This window comes from Protobothrops mucrosquamatus, unplaced genomic scaffold (assembly GCF_001527695.2).
Source record: "Protobothrops mucrosquamatus isolate PMUCROS unplaced genomic scaffold, P.Mucros_1.0 scaffold_305, whole genome shotgun sequence".
Lineage (NCBI taxonomy): Eukaryota > Metazoa > Chordata > Lepidosauria > Squamata > Viperidae > Protobothrops > Protobothrops mucrosquamatus.
Window position 1 is genome coordinate 18475 of NW_015386381.1, and position 20901 is coordinate 39375.

The following is a 20901-nucleotide window of genomic DNA, read 5'->3' on the forward strand; positions in this document are numbered from 1 at the left end:
GCATAAATAAATATGATGAAAAGTGATAATCCAGTACAACAGAATGCAGGTGCCATTAGGCATTTTACATCGCGGGTGTCAAACTCGATCACGTCACGTGACGTATCCCGACATATCGTGATGGTTTTTTTGCCTTTGCAGAGCCGGGGTGGGCGTGGCCTGTGCGTGACGCATCCGGCCTGCGGGCCGCCAGTTTGAGACCCCTGTTTTACACGAAGGCAGCATTCCCTCGACTGATTTCTAGTCTGAAGTTCTACCGTTTCAGTCAATCCATTAGCTGAGTGGACAGTTCTGCCTATTTTGATTTCTATACAAGCTTGTAGAAAGAAATAACCTTCACAAAGCAACGCTTTTGCTGTGCACTGGAGCTAGAGAAAAAACAACAACCCAGGCATATACAGAAAGTGGGACTTGCTTGCATAGTAAGCCTATTTGTAGTTACGTGAGGAAAATAGGAAGAGGAAGGAACATTTTGTGCGTCCACCACCTTATTTGTGAATGAATGAATGAATGAATGAATGAAACTGATTAAAAATTAATTTTAACCAAACTCATTAGTAACATTAATTCATTAAAATGTAAGCTAATGTGAATAAAGAATTATTCACATAGTTCTTATGCTTCCTCTTGGAAAAGATTCAGTAATCATGTTTCTGTTCCCATAACTAAACATTGGAATCTTTCAATTTCAATCTATAGTTTGGCAAATTTTTGTAGAACCTAATTGATCTTGCTTTTGTCCCTACTTTTATTTGTGTTTACTCCTGCCATGAACAGGGGGTTGGACTAGAAGACCTCTGAAGCCCCCTCCAGCTCTATGATTCAACCTCGCTCAGCTGCTCCATTTAAAGCTTAGGCTGTGCAATTCCTATGTAGATATGCAAGTCAGCTCTCTTTGTGTTAAAGAAAAAGCAGTGCTTAAGATAGCAAAAAATGATTCTTAATGTTTTGTCTGTTTTTACTTGATCAGTGGGGTGCCCTTTTGCAGATCTTTATATCAAGAGTATCATTCCAATCTCTTAAATTTCAATTGTGTGGGAAATGGTTTTGTATTGAAAGACTGAGGGATTGAGCAGCATTTAATAAAGTCTTTAAAGCTAATTGAAAATATTAAGGGTGGTTTTATAATAACCACTTAACTAAACTTCTATTCTACTGAGCCATGATAACACTATTTTTTTTTTAACCCTCATTTTTTCGCTACTCATTTACAGCCCTTGTTTTTTCCCTCTTGGCTTACCGAGTAATGGAATGTTATAGGTCAGAGAAAGTGAAATCCTGTCAATTTCCACCTTGCCCCTATTAAGGAGGTTATGCATTTCTGACTGAACCCACCAATTTCCCTCTAATGCTCACTAAAGGGCATTAAGTCTTTATCCATATTAGGTTAAAAACGAGGTTGGATAATGCCACCGTATGTATATATATATATATATTTTTTTCCCTTCAAAACTGTTCGCAAATAACACGTTTCATTTTGCGTCAAGAGATACTCTGCTCCAGAACAATAAAGGTACTTAACTAAAAGGTTGCAACAGCGGCAGCAGCTGCTGCCAGATGAGGAAGCTTAGCATAATTGTGTTCTAATTTTTCAGCACTTTTGAAACTTACTTTGTATATACTGACAAATGACCCAAGGAAAGCTCCAAGCTGGAAATTTTCTTTGTTGTAGAAAAGTGAGAGAAGCCGGGATGGTTTGGTAAACAGATGTCGGAACGTGGATGGGATGTGAAGGCAACACTGGATCAAGTATCCAACGCTAAACATCCTAATGAAGCCCTAGAAAAGATATTAAGAAAGTGCCATTGAGGGAAAAACAGTGTCAGGAATTCCACAAATGAGCTTCACAAGGAATAACTGAAATATGTGCTCGCCAGGAACTATTATTTCCGCTCTTTGCTAAATACCCTTGTTCTTCCAATTTGTTTTTATCTCAAAATGTTATTATTGGATCAGTCTGGTTTGTATTTCCCAGATAGTCTGGACAGTATATTGTGGTAGTCCTCTACTTACGACCATAATTGAGCCTCAAATTTCTGTTGTTAAGTAAGACATTTGTTAAGTGAATTTTGCCCCATTTTATGAGCTTTCTTGCCTCGGTTGTTAAGTGAATCACTGCAGTTGGTAAGTTAGTAACCCGGCTGTTAAGTGAGTCGGACTTCCTCCATTGACTTTGCTTGTCAAAAGGTCGCAAAAGGGGATCACGTGAGCCCGGGACACAGCAGAGGGTCATTAAATACGAACCAGTTTGCCCAACATCTGAATTTTGATCGCCTGATCATGGGAATGCTGGAAAGGTCGTAACTGTGAAAAATGTCCATAAGTCAGTTTTTTCAGTGCCGTTGTAACTTTGAACGGTCACTACACAAATTGTTGTAAGTCGAGGACTACCTGTATAGGTACACCTCAACTTACAACCATTCGTTTAGTGACTGTTTGAAGTTACAACGGCACTTATGACCATTTTTCACACTTACGACCACTGCAGCATCCCCATGGCCACGTGATTAAAATTTGGGAGTTGAGCAAATTTAGTTTAGTTTAGGACAGTTGCAGCATCCCGAAGTTATGTGATCCTCATGGAAACCCTCCCAGCTGGCTTCCGACAAATAAGTCAATGGGGGAAGCCAGATTCACTTAATAACCACGTGATTTACTTAACAACCACAAGGAGTCACTTAACAAGAGGGCCAAAATAGATTGTAAAATGGGGTACAATTCATTTAACAACTGTCTTGTTTAGCAATGGAAATTTTGGGCGTCATTGTGACCCTGTAAGTCGAGAACTATCTGTATGAACTCTAGCCCTTTTTAGATGTTTTGAAATAACTATCATTTTTTTCCTTTTATCTCATTTAAGGCTGACTTTGGTGTTTTATTTGTTGGTCTATGACCCAATAAAGATTTGGTTTGATTTCAGCTTCATTATAAAACACGCTTTTAATGTCAAGACTTGACATGGACAGATTTCATTTCTACCTGGAAGCCATAGATCTGAAACCATGCTGTATTTACAAAGTTTTCAATTTAGGAGAAAGAATAGTTACTGGCTGACATTACTTTTCCTCTAGAAACCTCCAAATTGTTGTTGGCTCTTCTCTTTTTGGACACCTTTACAAAAATCTTGGGAGGCCAATGAGGCTTGGAGAGGCTGATTGATTTACCCAAAGAGGTCTCTGAAACTGACATTGTTGGGACTGAGTAACAATCTGAACCTAGGTCAGCTCTGTCCCAGTGCTACACAGAATGCTCTAGGCCAAGGGTAGGCAACCTTGGCTCTTTTATGACTCGTGGACTTCAACTCCCAGAATTCCTGAGCCAGCCTTGCTGGCTCAGGAATTCTGGGAGTTGAAGTCCACGAGTCATAAAAGAGCCAAGGTTGCCTACCCCTGCTCTAGGCTATCATAACTCTCCAAACATTCAATAACTCCTTGGGGAAGAATGAACTTCTTGATTCCCAGCTCAGCTATTTATTTTTAGTAGACCTTGAGCATTTCCTTTTCTTGGAGTAATTTGGGCAGCTACATGGAATCGCTGGTAGCACTGCAGATAAAAATTACAAAACAAGCAGCTGGAGGAATATTTCATTAACTCATCACACACCCTTCCCTGGCATCTGAAAAGCAGCCTGTTACATTTCCCCTCTCTCTTGTGAATCAATTTGTCCAAACAAATTAGCTCTATCAGTCAATTCATCTCTGCTTCGCCTTAGTGGCGCTGGGGCCTTTTAAGTTCGAGGCATTCGTTTCACTCAAAACAGAAAGTCACATCTCTTGCTCCTTAGTACCATTCCCGTGGACCAAACCTCAGTTACCGGGTTGTGAAACAGAAAGGGAAACATTGCGGTGAGAAAGATCTTCCAGTCTTCTCACAAAGTTAATATTGGGATGGGGGGGGAAATGTGACCAGGGGATTTGGGCAGCCTGGTGCAATGTAGGCCATTGGAGGTGGCTAGTGAATGTTCCAAAATGGTGGTGTCTGTGCGAGCACAAAGCCATCGGCGTGAATGCACCAAGACCACAATGTTTAAGTGAAAAAACTCAGAACACAAAGATATTTATGAAAGAATAGGAACTAGAATTCACACTCGAACACTTTCAAGTCTTCAGTTCTTTCAGGAACTACTTTGCAAGGGATACACCAGAGCAGTGGTTCTCAACATTTTTAATGCCGCGACCCCAACCGGTCGTAAGTCAAGGACTAAACCGGTCATAGGTCGAGGACTAAACCGGTCGTAGGTCGAGGACTAGACTAGTCGTAAGTCGAGGACTACCTAACCGGTCGTAAGTCGAGGACTTTCCCTGCCCGGGAGCGCCGCGCACGTGCGGTTCCGCCCCCTGCGCCGGCCGAGGCGTATCTGGCAAGCGGCAGAGACGGAGCAGGCCGACCACCAGCTGGCCCAGCCCAAGGGAGGTAAGGCACCCGCCGGAAAAGGGGGGAAAAAATGGTGGACAAAAAAAATGGCGGACAAAAAAAATGGTGGACAGCCTTGCTTGGCGACCCCCGTGAAATGGTCGATCGACCCCAAATGGGGTCCCGACCCACAGGTTGAGAACCACTGCACCAGGGCGAAAGGAGATTTAGGTGTTGTAAAGAGTTCCAATCAATGCTAATTAGCGGATTGAATGATTTGTTTCAATATCTAGTCCACTTTCAGGGCTCTGAATACGCGTACATGCTATTCTCTAGAAGGGGGCACGCTGGCCTAATGGTTAAGACGCTGGGCTTGTCAACCAGAAGCTTGGCAGTTTGAGACCCAAGGGCCACGTGATGGATGAGCTCCCGTTCTTGCCTCAGCTCCTGTCAATCTAGCAGTTCAAAAGCATGCAAATGCAAGAAGATAAATAGGTACCAATTCGGTGGGAAGTTAAGAGCATTCCTTGTGTTTTGGCATATAGTCATGTTGGCCACATAATGATGGAAGTGTCTTCAGACAATGCTGGCTCCCTCAACTAAGAAATGGAGATGAGCACACACACACACACATACACCCAGAGTTGGACCCGACTGGACAAGGGAAACCTTTATTTTTACTTTTGTTATTCAGACCTAGCACCTGCCTTTCAGATTTACAGCTCTCAGAATAAGTGACTATTTCTTGTACAGTACTTCTTCACACAGTATGACCTCAACTCATTGAGAATACAGAGGAACATTTGCTTCTAGTACCTTGGCAGCTAGTAACGTTGTTTGAGAATGGGGAAGTTTGTCTAAAATTTCATATTTACTTGAAACTCGGTATTCTGCGAGCAAGGAGGAGAAAGACCTGTTTTAGCAGTGATGTCAGCAAGTAGCAAAAACAATAATGCCATAAAAGGCTCAGGTGCTAAGAAGGGTGGGCAAGATCATAGATGTCTACTCATCCATCTGGTGTCATTGTCTGTCTTACCTCTGTTTGCTCTACGTATCTCCATGTCATTTCCATACACCATAACGCTTTTCGGGAATGTTCTTCCCACCTTCCACTTATGCGTTAAAGCAGCATTTTAAAAACTTGGCAACTTTAAGATGTGTGGACTTCAACTCCTTGAATTGCTGGCTGGAAGTCTAGAAAATTGAAATCCGCATATCTTAAAGTTGCCACGTTTGAAAAACATTGTAGATTTTTGCTGTCCTCTTTCTAATGGCCTGCCAGTCTGAACATTTCTTTTAGCTGTCAAGTAATGTGATTCTTGGGGATCTGTAGGAGTCCTTTGTAAGGCTGTCAAATCAGATTTCTAAACCCTTCTCTCTCACACATAAACTAGTGTCAACATGGCTAAGTGCAAGAGCATAGTACAACTTATCAGAAAGCAAACAGCTCCAGATGACTCAAGCTACTAAACGGAGCCAAGCCACACAGTGAAGAAAAAGGCAAAACAATTTCAGAGTCATTAACCTCAAGGAAAATTCCTTTTCGACCCCAAATGCAGATAAAAGTTGTACATGTAAAAACAGTTTAAAGAAATTAGTATTTTTGCAGAGTTAATTTCTTTCCTATCTAAAAAAAACTGGATCCCTCAACTAGGAAATGGAGACAAGCAACACCCCTAGAATTGGACACAACTGGATAGGGGGAACCTCTACTTTTCTCCATCTAAATGTACTGGATGACCACAAATTCATTTAGAATACAGGTAGTCCTTGACTTATGACCACAATTCAGCCCAAAATTTCTGTTGCTAAGCAAAAAAAAAAAGTTGAGTGAATTTTGCCCCATTTTATGACTTTTCTGGCCACCGTTAAGTGAACTGCTGCAGTTGTTAAATTAGTAACATGGTTGTTAAGTGAATCTGGCTCCCCCATTGACTTTGCTTGTTTAGAAGGTCACAAAAGGGGATCACGTGACCCTGGGACAACGCAACCATCATAAATATGAGCCAGTTGCCAAACATCTGAATTTTGATTACATGACCGTGGGGATACTGCAACGGTCATAAATGTGAAAAATGGTCATGTCATTTTTTTCCAGTACTGTTGTAACTTCAAACAGTCACTAAACGAACCATTGTAAGTCAAGAACTACCTGTACAAAGATTGTGAGTTTCACTCAACTTAATGCAACTAGCAGGCAGTTAGTTAAAGGTGAAGAACCTGGATATTCTGGGGGACATCAGATCTCTCTACCAATTGTGTGAAGCACAATCTGATTTTATTTCTTTATATCCTCTAGCCAAGACATTTTAAATGGCTGGCAGGAAGGAACGTGTTGTCTTGTGCAAGAGATTTAATGTACTTTTCTCTTCCAGCATTAGAAAAATGCAGTTAATTGATTAGGCGCAATTGCTAGAAGTAAACAAAACAACACAAACCCACACATTTTTTTTCAATCCGATCCAATGTCTCTAAAATAATATTTATTTTGTCGTAGTTAACTAGAATAATAAAATTTTCTCGAGTACTTAAAGATAGAAAGGGGTCAATTATAGGTTGCCCCACTTTGTTCACTGGTGAAGGAGGGAATGCCAGAAAAATGTGACGCATAAAAAAGTACAGCAATGGCAAGTCAACCTCTTTGGCAGGAAGAAAAGCTATGACAGATTAGAAAAACTGCTAGTAGCTATCCTTTCCAGAATAAAGAGGCAACTGTTCCATTAAGAAAATAAAACCACATCAGGCTTTCCTTAGCAAACAGCTGCTGCCGATTCCGTCCAAAGATCGCCTTAGAAAAATATCAGAATTGCTGGTCTTCCTCTAAAAATCACAATCCACATGTTTCCAACCAGAAGGAAATGACCTAAAATACTGATTTTTTTTTTGCCTCAATTAATATAAAATAAGGCCATTAATCCAGAAAGGCCAACACTGCCAGGATTCCGTTTGGCTACAGTTTCTTAACATGAAGAAGGCATCACCCCTGTTCCGGGTGAGTCCGTGGCTCTTACATCTATTTAATTTTTGTAATTGTAATTCTTCCTATATTTATAATTGTGTTTATATCTCTATTTTTAATTGTATTTTAAGCTGCCCAGAGTCACTCTGGACAGCGAGATGGGCAGCATATAAATTGAACCAATAAGTAATAAATAAGCAGGCAGGTTTCCTTTTAAACACTCCGCTTTCAACATGTGGCAGTCCAGATGTGCCTGAACCACAGCTTCCAGGCTCTTCAAAGAAGTAAGAAATGAAAAACAACTCCTAGGAAAGAGAAGATTTTAAAGGAAAAAGGGAGGCTGCAAATGATCCTGGGGACAATGGACAGGACTGTAGGGACACCAGCCTCCAAAAGAACCATGACTTCAAAGGATAAGTATCAGGTGTGGCCTCCAGAATCAGGGACAAAGAAGGACTATCCAGTTTCCAACTTATATGGAAATTTTAATCCTGTACTTCACAACACGTCCAAGCTAACAAGAAAAGTGTACAAACAGATGAATGTCTGATGACATCACCTGCTAGAACAAGTGGCACAGACTTCTTAGGAACTCCAAGTTTACCAGTCCTGTTAGAATCAGACGGGCAGCAAAGTTGTCAAGGATAAAGAAGATCCAAGTCTTTTAGGGATCATGAGGTACATAAACTCCAGAATCGATGAATGGGGAGAAATAACAAGAGTAGACACACACTCTCTCTCTTGTCCTGCTCAAGATTTCCCAAAGGACTTGGTTGATTATTGTGAGAAAGGGAACACACTACACCACTTACAATGACCCTTTCAATTTCTTGACTTTCAGGGAGGTTGTCTTCTATTTTTAAACAGAGCATTTAAAAAATCTTGATGATTTATTTATAGTGCTGATTACGGTGTATTACTTTACAAGGTCAGGGTACAAGAATTTTGGGTGTGATTAAACAGGCCAGTGTGTGCGGGTAGCAAAGATGGAAGTAATTGATGAAAATATGCCTATGCAATGAAATTTAAGCCCACTTACGTGAGACTTAAAACAGACTATTGTGAACGAAGTCAATGCGTAAGTTGCAACTAAAGCGGACCAACAACAGCCTCTTGTGTTGAGTACTAGATGTTTGGATTGTACTGGGTATGTGGCTGGTTGTAATCTGCTACGGTACAAGAGCTGACACACAGGAAGTAGAAAAGACTTGCTCAGCACAAAAACTCAACAAACCCACTTTGTCAAAATGTCCAAGCTACTGAATTGCATCTTGTCTTCCATAGGCTGGTTTATTATTTTTTTTAACCTACTGTTGAAAAACCAAACCACTTAACTCTGAATGGAAGAAATAACAGGGCAAATAAAACATTTTCCTTCAAAAGCCAGTTTGCCCAATAAATATTACTTTCAAAATCCAAATTTAAAATCTGCCGGAGTCCCACCAAAGCAAGTAGAAGCAGGTGTGCCCACTTATCCTAATCAAATTCCAGCCAAAATAATTTCCCTGCAGTTATGGAAAGAAAACACTTACTAATCACATTCTGGGCAAGAATAATTTCTACCCCTGGACAACGATTGCTCTTCCTGTAAGCAACAACTGTGGATTTTCTCCCATTAGCTTTAAACTACATTCACAGGTTGACTTCAAAAAACAATTGTCCCAATGCGTAGAGCAGTGTTTCTCAACCTTGACAATTTTAAGGCATGTGGACTTCAACTCCCAGAATTCCACAGCCAGGTTGAGAAACACTGGCATAGAGAGAGACACAGCTGTATGGATGCTGCTAACTTGAGCTGCTGAGCATAGCACATTCCCAATATTTGAGCTGATATGAGGGAACGGTTGTATGTGGGATCTGTTACATACTTTCTGGGCATGATTAAATTAGTCAATACACACAAGATCTCGCTTTTCACTCACTTTAAGAGTTTACCGTTGATACTAATGGATTGTTTCTTCCACCTACAAGGCAACAGCAGCCCCAAAGGAAAGAGTCGCTTGTAAAGCAACATTCTTTTGAAGATGCTTGCTTAAGGAGGGTGGTCACCCAAAAAAAATGCTCTAACTAGAGTTGCAGAAGCTGCTAGTTCACTGCACCTGTTAGTGTAAACCTCCTGATGAGAAGGAAGGACTCACTGGAGAAGGGCCTGATGCTGGGAAAGATTGAGGGCAATAGAAGAAGGGGACGACAGAGAATGAGGTGGCTGGATGGAGTCACTGAAGCAGTAGGCGTGAACTTAAATGGACTCCAGAAGATGGTAGAGGGCAGGAAGGCCTGGAGGAACGTTGTCCATGGGGTCGCGATGGGTCGGACACGACTTCACAATTAACAACAACAACCTGATGCTTTACTTCAAAAAAAATACAGTTACTTCAATTGTTAACAATCCAGTATTTTCTCCATCACAGCAATCAAGCAAATGCCTCAAAATAATCAAGGCTGGAAAGCCATTTTGTTTGTCCTGTGGCTATAGTGTTATGAGGGATAAAATCTCTACTCAACTTATACTAAGGCGGGGTGTCCAACCTTGGCAACTTAAAAACCTGTGGACTTCAACTCCTAGAATTTCCCAGCCAGCATGGCTGGCCGAGGAATTCTGGGAGTTGAAGTCCCTAAGTCTTAAAGTTGCCAAGGTTGAATACCCCGCTCTAAGAGATTGTTTAAATGTGTCCTGGTTTTTTGGGAGGAAAAACTTAAAAGAAGATGAGACAGTTATTGGGAAAAAGAATTCTTTTGAAAGGCATCGCTAAGGCACCTAGAATTACAGTAGTCCTTGACTTACAACCATTACTGAGCCTACCAATTATGATCATAAATCATGACAGTTGTAAAGTGGGTCACACAGGCAACCAACCTGAATTTACGCCTTTTTTGTGGTGGTTATTAAGCAAACACCACGGTCATTAAGTGAAGCTATTGTTTGCCATGGGACCCTTTTCCCAGAAACTGGAAGTAAACCCTGTTTGTGGGAGGGGCGGGGAAATACTGTAAACTGGTCATGTGCAAATGGCCATAAATGTGGGTCACATGCCAAAGGTTTGAAATGTGACCACATGACCGTGGGGAGTGAGGGAATTTTGGAACCAGTTCATAAATATCTTTTTTGGAGGGGGGGGGTCATTATAACTTTGAAAGATCGCTAAGTAACTGGTCGTAAGTCGAGGATTACCTGTATAAAATATAAGATAGGCATGCTTATTGCAAACTCCTTATTGCAATCCAATTCATCTCTCAGCATCTATGTCAGGGGTGACAAACTGCCAGCCCACGGGCCGGATGCGTCATGGCAAAACCGTGCCCACGCCATTGCCGGCAATGGGAAAAAAAGTCACGATACGTCACAAAACATCACGTGACGTTGCGAGTTTGACACCCCTGATCTATGGACTGTCCAAAGTTTACCAAAGCAATAATCTAACTTGCATTCTTAAGCAGCTAACATATAAATGAATCAGACTTTTTTGTGTAGAAGAAAGAAGTAAAAAAAGGAAGTAAACAGGGCAATACACACAACATTTTTATTTGTGTGCACAACTGGTGTCTTGCACTTCAGCCCAGTGCCATCTATAAGGGCTGCACAACCCCACTTACTTCCGTGGGAATTGCAGACAGCTGTTAAAGATCATGTGTTCATTTAGCCAAGCTGATAATCATACACAAGGCAGTTTTAGTCTATATATTCTGCTCATGTGCTGCAGGTGACGCATAGCTAACATACCAAGATGAGATTTACATACCACAGTTTAATCAACTATGATATTGAGCCTGCATCTGGTGGGTTTTCTGCAACACAATGAACTATATCTCAGGAATTCATCCATTTTTCTGCTTAGAACCATACATGGATCCATATGTTCAGGGGGCATTATGGTGATGCAATTATCTCACTAACAGTAGAGCAGAATTTGTAAATCAAGTATTGAGTGTTTATTGGAGGCAAAAATAATCGGCTAGTGATATTCATGGCATATGAAAGAGGACTGCCTGTGTTTTGTTTATTGCCTATCTCTGCCATAAACTGTGGTTTACTAGTTACAACTGCGATATCCACCTAATCTGTTAAGACAAAAGGACATGGCTTGAGAGATTGTCTGACAAGAATCGTGTATAATTAACATTCGTCCTAGGTCACCATATCCATTTCTAAACCACAGATAGAGGATTTAGAGTGGGAACAACTCCATCACAACTTTCATCAGCTTCTGTAATTTCCCTGTTAATGTTTAGATAGCTCTCTGCGAATGGAAGGGTTAGTGTTGACTCACTTTAATGCAATATGAGAAGCAATTATCTTCATAGTGCTTACAGCATCTGTGCCTGGGACCATTTTTGCATCTGAAAAAGCAAATAAAACATGTGTTGACTCTCTAGATTTCTTCTGCATTCCACAGGTACCGTATATGTTCCTTTTTTCCTCCAACACCTACAAAGAATTCTCCTATCAGTCCTTCACTATTTGTATTTACCAAGGTTTTATTTACGATACTTAGATGTAGATACCTGTAAAGGTAAGCTTTGAAAATGCAGCACAACTTATACAAATAAAGGCAAAAGCTTTGTTCTAGAGAACCCACAATGGGATATAACAGTGATGGCAAACCTTTTAGAGACCGAGTGCCCAAACTGCAACCCAAAACCCACTTATGTATCGTCGGGTGCTGGGTGGGTGTGGCCCATTGGCTGGGTGTGGCCCATTGGGTAGGTGTGGCCCATTGGGTGGGCACGGCTGCGGTGGTAACAACAGACAGGGTGGGACTAAAAAGTTCAATCAATCAATTCCAACTTTGCAAGATCTTTTTTTTCCCACAAGAAGTTGAAATTGACTGATTGATTGAACCTTTTTTTTTTGCACCCACGGCAGCGGAGGCCTAAAGCAAAAACGTTTTATAAAACCCAGCTGAAGGCCCAGGACTGGGGCGATGGCGCACGTGCCCACAGAGAGGGCTCTGAGTGCCGCCTCTGGCACCCGTGCCATAGGTTCGCCACCACTGGGATATAACAAAGAAACCCACCTATAGGACATAAGAAAAGCAGGATTCGATCAACTCACTGCTCACTGCCAGCAGTTCGAGTCTCACCAGCTCAAGGTTGACCCATCCTTCCATCCTTCTGAAGTCGGTAAAATGAGGGCCCGGATTGTCGGGGGGCAAATATGCTGACTCTGTAAACTGCTTAGAGAGGGCTGTAAAACCACTGTAAAGCGGTATAAAAGTCTAAGTGCTATTGCTATTAAGAACTATATTGACTCCGATATGCAGCCTATGAGCAGAAAACTATGCTTTCAGCCTTATTACTAATTCCAACATCAATTCCTTCTGCGTCTTTTTTTAAAAATAGCAGTGCAGGAATGTATGAATATGTATGCGTTCATTTCCCCCCGCAACAAAAATAGACTAGGACTTTCTCTCATGCCTTCACTTGGCCATCAGAACCTTTTTGCAAACAACACAATCATCCTGGACAGGAAAAAAAAAATATCAGTGACATCTTACAGCTGCGCTCTAAAGACCATGTAACCCCAATCTTCATTTCTAGGTTAATTTTATGGGGGGAAAAGGGACCCCATCAGCTGAGAGATCTGCAGGTAGCCAGGAATGTGTTTGGCACTGTTATACACCTCCCTGAAGAAATATCACAGAGAAAGGGCACAAAGTTAGTTGGGAGATTATATATTTGCCTTTCCAGTTCCAGCAGAGAATCTGTATATAGCCTGCCAAATTTATATTCTTCCGAGTTCACAGGACTTCACTTTCTATAAGCGTTAGAAATGTGCAAATCTGTCATGTGGGATTCCAGCAGTTTTATGGCAGAAAACTGGCAGAGGAATTGAAAATGATAAATACTTCAGGGAAGGCTATCCAGTTGTTAGACATTATCAGCTGGAATTACAAGGAAATCAATTTGATCCCGGTTCTAGAAATGAAAATTTTCTTGCACTCAAATATTTTTGTAGCTGCAGCACAAAACAACATTGCTCAGTCTTCATACTGTGCCAAATATTTTTGGAAGCTTTGAATTATGTGCTGCAAAAGCATATTAGTCATAAATCATCTATCAGGTCCGTTTGTGTAGCAAAAATGGTAATGAGGACATGATCAAGTTACAGACATTTAGACTTAGCTATATCTGAAAGGAAACATATGGGAGAGAAATATGATAGAGGATTAGGATTAAGAACTCAATGGTTTTTTGGGACATGTGCAAATGGGACATTAGAAATACCAAAGGAGGTTTATTCACCTTGTTTGCTGAATGGTCAGGACTTTTTTAAAAAAAATCCCAGCAGTGAGAGATTTTCTTGATGGAGCTGATGGAGCTATTGACTGGGTAGTGATAGCTTTTTGTAATGCTTTGGGTAATTTGCTGTTGAATAAAGTTTCTTATCTGGATTAATCCAAACATGTACCAAATTGAGCTCTTCAGCCTACTAAAAATGGAACACTGGGTCTTTTTTATTTCTGGAACTTCACCGGATGGTTCATTCAAGGAAATATACCAGGAAAAACCAGGAATCTTGACATTTTAGACAGTAAAATGTATCTGACATATTTTTTCTTCTGCTCTGGAAACTAGCAAGAGTAAAATGTTACTGGCTGGTGCTCCCTACTGCTTTAGAGCCATTCTACTTCAGGTTTTCCATTCTACTTCAGAGCCCACGTGATGGCAAACGTACCTAATTCAGGTAGTCCTCGATTTAGTGACCAAAGTTACAATGGCACTGAAAAAAGTGACTTAGGAACATTTTTCACACTTATAACCATTGCAGCATCCCCATGGTCATATCATCAAAATTTGGGATGCTTGGCAACTGGCATGTATTTATGACGGTTGCAGTGTCCTGGAGTCACGTGATCACCTTTTGTGACTTTCTGACAAGCAAAATTAGTGGGGAAGCCAGATTCACTTAACAACAACGTTGCTAACTTAACAAATGCAGATTTTCACTTAACAACTGCGGCAATAAAGGTTAAAAAATGGAAATAAAATTCACTTATAACAATTGTCTTGTTTACCAATAGAAAATTGGGATTCAATTGTGGTCATAAATCAAGGATTACCTCTTCCTATTTTCCCTACAACAATAACCTTGTGAGGTGAGTTGGGCTGAGAAAGAGTAACTTCCCAAAGTCACCCAGCCATATTTTCATGCATAAGGCAGGACTAGAATTCACAGTTTCCTGGTTTCTCGCCTGGTGCCTTAAACCACCAGACCAAAGTGGCTCTCAAATTATAGAAGACCAATTGGGTCCTTTAATTGAAAAGACCTGACCCCAAACCTAATTTTTCCATCTAAAACCAAAGTAGCCGTTCAGCATCTAAATCAGGGGTGTCAAACTCAATTTCATTGAGGGCTGCATCAGCATTGCGGTTGCCCTTGGGGGGTCGGGTGGGTGTGGCCAGGGTGGGTGTGGCCTGCTGGGTGGGTGTGGATAGAGTGGGTGTGGCCTACTGGGTGGGCATGGCCAGCTCTACATCGTTCGTGTCAAGGGTGCCTGTGGGGGCCTGGGCAGGAGTGGGACAGATCTGAGGGTCTCTGGCAGAAGGGAGTGGGACCGGGACAAGCGCCAAGGTATGGTCCATTTCTTCATTCCTCACAAAGGGTGACACCTCCCCAGCATGCACCCAGGAGATGGGGCCGACACAGCAGGAGCTGGTTCCTCACTGTTTCTAGATGGCCTTGTGGAGTTAAGACTGGATGCGTTTCAGCATAGATGGCCACCACAAAATTGTACATTGGCTTCCAGCCAGCCTGGGCCAGGGCCAAGGCAGCAGGGACCGGTCCCTCACTGTTTCCAGGATGGCTTCGCGGGCCACTTGAAACCACTTCGCGGGCCGCATCCAGCCCCCGGGCCTTGCGTTTGACTGTCTGATCTAAATCATTCCTTGATGTCAACAAGTGAATGAAGGGGAAGAAATTAAAACTTAATCTAAAGAACAGAGGTCCCAGTTCCTTTGAGTAGGGTTATAAACTTGGGGATGGCTTCTAGATTTAATCCTGAACTTAGATGCCAAAGTTCTGGATACGGAGATAGAGGGTTCCATAGTTTGGAGAAGTATGCCAACTAGGCCCATTCCCAGAGACCTGTTAACTGATCAATAACTAAACTATATTAGCATTGCTCTATTCCTGTCCCTGTCCCTATCCATTCTACCCTACCCTTATTCTATAATAGTGGGGCTATTTTTAAAGAAGTGTTTGAAAATTTTTAGCCAGCCCAGAATGTATTTTAGTCATCATATCACAAAAAAAGATGTTGAGAGTTTGGAAAAAAAATTCAGAGAAGAGCAACTAAGATGATCAAAGGCCTGGAGACTAAAACATATGAAGAACGGCTACGGGACTTGGGTTTGACTAGTCTAAAGAAAAGAAGAAATAGGGGAGACATGATAGCAGTGTTCCAGTATCTGAGGGGCTGCCACAAAGAAGAGGGGGTCACGTTATTCACCAAAGCACCAGGGGGCAGGACAAGAAAAAATGGTTGCAAACTGATCAAAGAGAGAAGCAACCTAGAATTAAGGAGAAACTTCCTGACAGTGAGGACAATCAACCAGTGGAACAGCTTACCCCCAGAAATCGTGGGCACTCCATCACTGGAGATTTTTAAGAAGAGGCTCGACAGTCACTTGTCTAAGATGGTATAGGTTCTCCTGCTTAAGTGTGGGGCTGGACTAGAAGACCTCCAAGGTCCCTTCCAGCTCTATTCTATTCAACTTTGAATCAAGAACAGTTGAAGGGAGAATATCAGAAGTTTCATTTACCTCACATTTTCTGATATAATTGAAAGTGCTGGTGGTAACCTAAAATCTCACTGACTTGGAACTGGGTGATTCTATCAAAAATCTTGGTGACCTTAACTGTATGGTAAGACTCTGGGGAGTGACCCCTCTGTATGCCCAGACATCTTCAGAACACTACTTGATGAGATGTGAGAACAAAGCTATCTGATCAAATCTCATGCTGAAAAAGGGCCACATTATATTAGATTTGTCGATCTCCTGCCACTTGGCAAGATCACCTTTTCGGTTTTTAAGATCCCTTTGTTGATGTAAGTTTCACTATGGATTTCTATCTATTTCTTATTTGTAAATATGTTTTAATGTGTTTGCTTTAATATTTAATTATAATTGTACAGTTTACCATTCATTTTCTTCTTTTTTGTGTGCACCATTTATAACAGAAAGGTTAGATATGAATCACCTGCTTGCTCCCTGGCAACTAACTGCCATGTTCATTAATTAAAATAATGAGTGGTAATTTTTTTCCATTCAAGACAATTCACTGTATTCTAGCCCCCTGATACAATCAAGTATAAAACAAAACTGGAGGGGGGGCAAGAATTGCAAAAGGAATTTAAAAACCACATGTGATCTTTTGAGGCATTACTACTGAAAAAACCAGAAAATCAATCAATTAATTGTTCATGTGCAATGTACACTCATTACTTGCTCTAAAAAAGGCCATCCCTGACAGATTTGTGAAGTAAACATGAATAAATGGAACGATGTGCGCATGCACAGAATGGGTTCCTCTGTGTGTATATAACGGTGGCAGAATGAGATATGTAAATATTTCAGGTAATCAGCACAAATATTGGGGTCAATATAAAAAAAAGCAGTGTAAGGTTATAATTGCACAAGATAATGTACAGATAAAACAAGACATTACCAAGGATAAAAGTTTTGCACTCACATGTTATCCACAATTTTTTTTGTTGCAGCAATAAAATTCATTTGTTGTGTTATATCTTTGCAGTGTTTTGTTTTTCTTTCTCGCTTTACAAAAGCGCCTTCTGGTACATACGAATGGGTGGGAATTTCTTCTTTCCCTACAATGAATCTGATAAGAAAACAGAACACATTTATTAGCTACCTGTGCTCCTTTATTCCTTTTATAACATATATTTGCAACTGCTTCTAATTATATAACAAAACGGGATATTTACAGTTTGAAACTTTTATGGTAAGGTTTTTAACATTTTGCTAATATGTTGGACATATTAGCTTTTTGCTAATATGTTAGATTTACATAGGCACAAAATGATGTGTTTATTTTTTTAAAAATAGGGAACCCAGCTTATTATTACAAGATTTAATATTCTATTGTAAATGTACCACCGATGACAACAGGACAGTTTGGAAAGTAACAAAAGAATGTACTTCTCTATATATGAAACATGTACAAATATTAACGTCTGGGTTTTTTTTTATCACTTTGTGTGAAGTCATAACAACTTTGTATATTGTGGCCATCCAATATAGAAATGAGGTAACCAAGAGAGAGAGTGTTGTGGGAACATAATGCAGGTAGTCCTTGATTTATGGTCTGTCGCTTAGTGACTATTCAAACTTAGTGATCTCCCAAGGGCTGCTTATAAGCCAGATTCAAAGTTTTGATGCTTCCAACCCTATGGTCGTGTGATCCCATTTTGGGACCTTGGCAAACAGGTTGCATTTATGGTTTTTTTTTTGCAGCATCCGGTGGTCACATCACTGCCATTTATGATTTATTTTGGCAAAACTGGCATTTACTTCTGGTTTCCATCAAAAAAATGCTCACTGCAGAGAACGGATTTGCTTAATGAGCGTGGTGTTTTGTAAAGAATGCAGAGATTGACTTAATGACTGCCACAAAAAAAATTGCAAAATTGGGGACAGTTGCACCGTGACCCACTTAATGAGTGGCACAACTTAGGATTGTAAGTGCCAGGCTTAAATTATGGTCATAAACTGAGGACTCCCTGTAATGAAATTCTGGGCTTCTAGCCCTGACCCACAAAATATTTATTTGTCGAATTTAGATATTGCCGATCTTCAAATATCAATGCCAATGAATCCCCAAAAGAGATTTTCCTAGTCTTTTGAAAATTTATGAGCAGCCTCAGCACCTCTGAGAAGCAATTTAAATATATGTGCCTTGCATACTATTTAATTTTCCCTGTTTCCCCATCCATAATCTTGGGCTCTACGTGTTCTCTAAGTGCAGTGACACAGATGCAATCCAAAAAATACGCCCGGCTGGAAAACTAAAGCTGATTTCATTTAAATCAAACCCAATCAGCATCATATCTGTGGTTTGGTGACATTCACATTACGATTCGAGGACAGGTTTTGCCAGGCCTCTGGTACTCCATTTCTGGATGGCCACATTCTGTCATTTGGGTTGGGTTGTTGCTTGTGCACCAGATTAAATTTGCACAAAACTTCGCTCCATCTGAGTTGGTCAGGCTATTAAGAAGAGATTTGCTTGGATTCGCTTACTTTAGTGCGGAGAATGTAAATCCTTTCAAACCATCCTTGCTCCTGAAATAAAAAAAAATCACATATTTGGGGTATGAGTAACCAAGAACAACCTCACTATAGAGGCAATTTACAACATCATAGTCTTAGAACTTATTTCTCACAGACTTCCAGTCAGTCAGCTTAGGATAATATGTCTGCAGTTACAGGGTTTTTATTATATGTTATAACTTTTCAAGAACACATGTAATGCAAACAGGAGGACAAAAAAAAAACATTCCAAATGACGTTAGCAGCTTCAGCAAGCTTTTGCAAAGCCCAGCTTTGGGGGGAAAAAAAAGTTGTTCTGATTTCCATTTCAACATTTGCCAAACAGTTCCAACATTCTGCCAGCAGGTGTCTCTAATCGGCAGCAATTAATCTTAAAATTACATCAAACTAATAAATTCAATGTTTAGACAGAGTACAGATGGACATTTACACTGACCGCTTTCTCTGAGCTGTTTAACACATTAGTATATTAGCCACCAATTATGAGAGCTGGAAATATGCTTCAAATACAGATTTCCTCTTTAAAGGCCATTTTACCTGAGGGACAATGAGTAATTGAATTTGGTATCTAATAAATTTTGGAGTTGGGTTGAGCCAACAGTTTAAAGGGGAAATTGCAAGAGCATTAAAAAATATTGTTTATATGGTACATGAGTGGCCCTTATAGTGGGATTTGCCTGCTAGCAACATGAATAATCAAGATATGTGAGTTAAGGACCACCATCTGCCTCGTTGTGTAATATTAACAGCAGTTTTTATAATTAATTAAATAAGTCTTTTATGTGACAAACATTAAAATCTGGAGAGGAATTTCTAAACAAAAGCCACCTTGAGTCTGTGTGCACAAAAATGATGTCAATTTATTATTATGTATACATGTATAATATATAATATAAACAAAAGGAGCATGGATTTGGGAAAGGTCTTGAAAAACAAACACAACAATATTTAGGAAACAACAAAACTTCTGTATAAAACGAAAAGGATCTAACTTCCCTTATGAATGTACTCCAGATTGTTCTCATTTTAATACAGATTAGCACTGGTTCCAGTCTTGTACCCTCTAAGTCTAAGATAAACTGCTAGCAATGGCTGTCCGCTTCTGGTATATCCTTCTAAATGTGAACCAATCTGTGATACGCAACGAGACACATTTCTACACAAACCAGTTCATATGGCTGAGATGGGAACCTGCCCAGTTGATGTTGCTGAATTTCAGTTCCAATTTAATTCCATTGGCCATGATGCCTGGGGACATTAGGAGCTGTAGTTCAACATCTGCTGAGCCACAGATATCTTGTGGAGTAGAGTACTGTAAAGGGAATATCCTTTAAACTTTAAACCCAGATGTTGCTTAGGAAGACTTACATTTCTTTACTAGGCATGTTACAATGTGGGAAGAATAAACCTGTCAAAAGGTTTTTGCTCTGACAATGTCAGTGAGAGTTAAAAAAAAAATCAACCCTGAAGATATTTTTATTCTGTATCTCTCAAGCCAAGACACTTTGAATTTGTAGCCCTATTAAGAGATTGATAATATCTAAGAATAGACTAACATTCTTTCCAAGGACAGTGGAATTGAAAGCAAAGTATGTTTGTTACGTATACTGTAGAAGCCCTGAGCAAATAATAATTTATCAGGCTATAATTTGCTGTTAAACCCATCACCATTTTGCATTACCCAAAGAACCTGTCAAGTTGTTTGAGGCTGCAGACACCACCTCTCAGGTCTTCTTCTCCAACCTAGCATTGGCATTCCAGATGTTCCAACCCATCTGGAAAACTCATTTCTGCTGAGTTTATTTTAAGTGTAGAATCAAGATGAAAAGTTTCACTCTACAGTCAATCACTATGTTAACAAACATTGCTTTGTCTGTAACTGCCTACATATAAAATCCCTTATATATCAAGGAAATCCCAACAGTGAAGCTGAAATTATGGCTTAGCCTTGCAATGCTTTGAATCAGCAAAATAACGATTATGGCTTGCTAAATCGACAAAGAAATCTGTACCTTAAGGGGGATCAACTCATCTTTTAAAATCCTGCCAAAATCCACTTTCTTTTTATAGAAAGTCACGCAGTTGTATCCCCGGCCCAGTATCCCTCTTGTCCAGTGGTTCTCAACCTTTTTAATGCCGCGACCCCAACCGGTCGTAAGTCGAGGACTAACCCAGTCGTAAGTCGAGGACTAACCCGGTCGTAAGTCGAGGACTAAACCGGTCATAACTCGAGGACTACCCAACCAGTCGTAAGTCGAAGACTTTCCCTGCCCGGGAGCACCGCGCATGCGTGGTTC

At 40.5% G+C, this 20901-nt stretch overlaps 1 protein-coding gene across 1 annotated transcript in view; it reads right to left on the reverse strand.

Moving 5' to 3' along the window:
- TMEM135 (transmembrane protein 135) overlaps positions 1-20901 on the reverse strand; it is a 176611-nt gene that overhangs the window by 10029 nt on the left and 145681 nt on the right. Inside the window, exons 7-10 of the mRNA XM_015832112.1 lie at positions 18575-18616; positions 17007-17153; positions 11581-11650; positions 1612-1779 (exon numbers count right to left, since the gene is read on the reverse strand). Coding sequence (XP_015687598.1) covers positions 1612-1779; positions 11581-11650; positions 17007-17153; positions 18575-18616 — 427 coding nt within the window. The remainder of the gene's footprint in view (positions 1-1611; positions 1780-11580; positions 11651-17006; positions 17154-18574; positions 18617-20901) is intronic.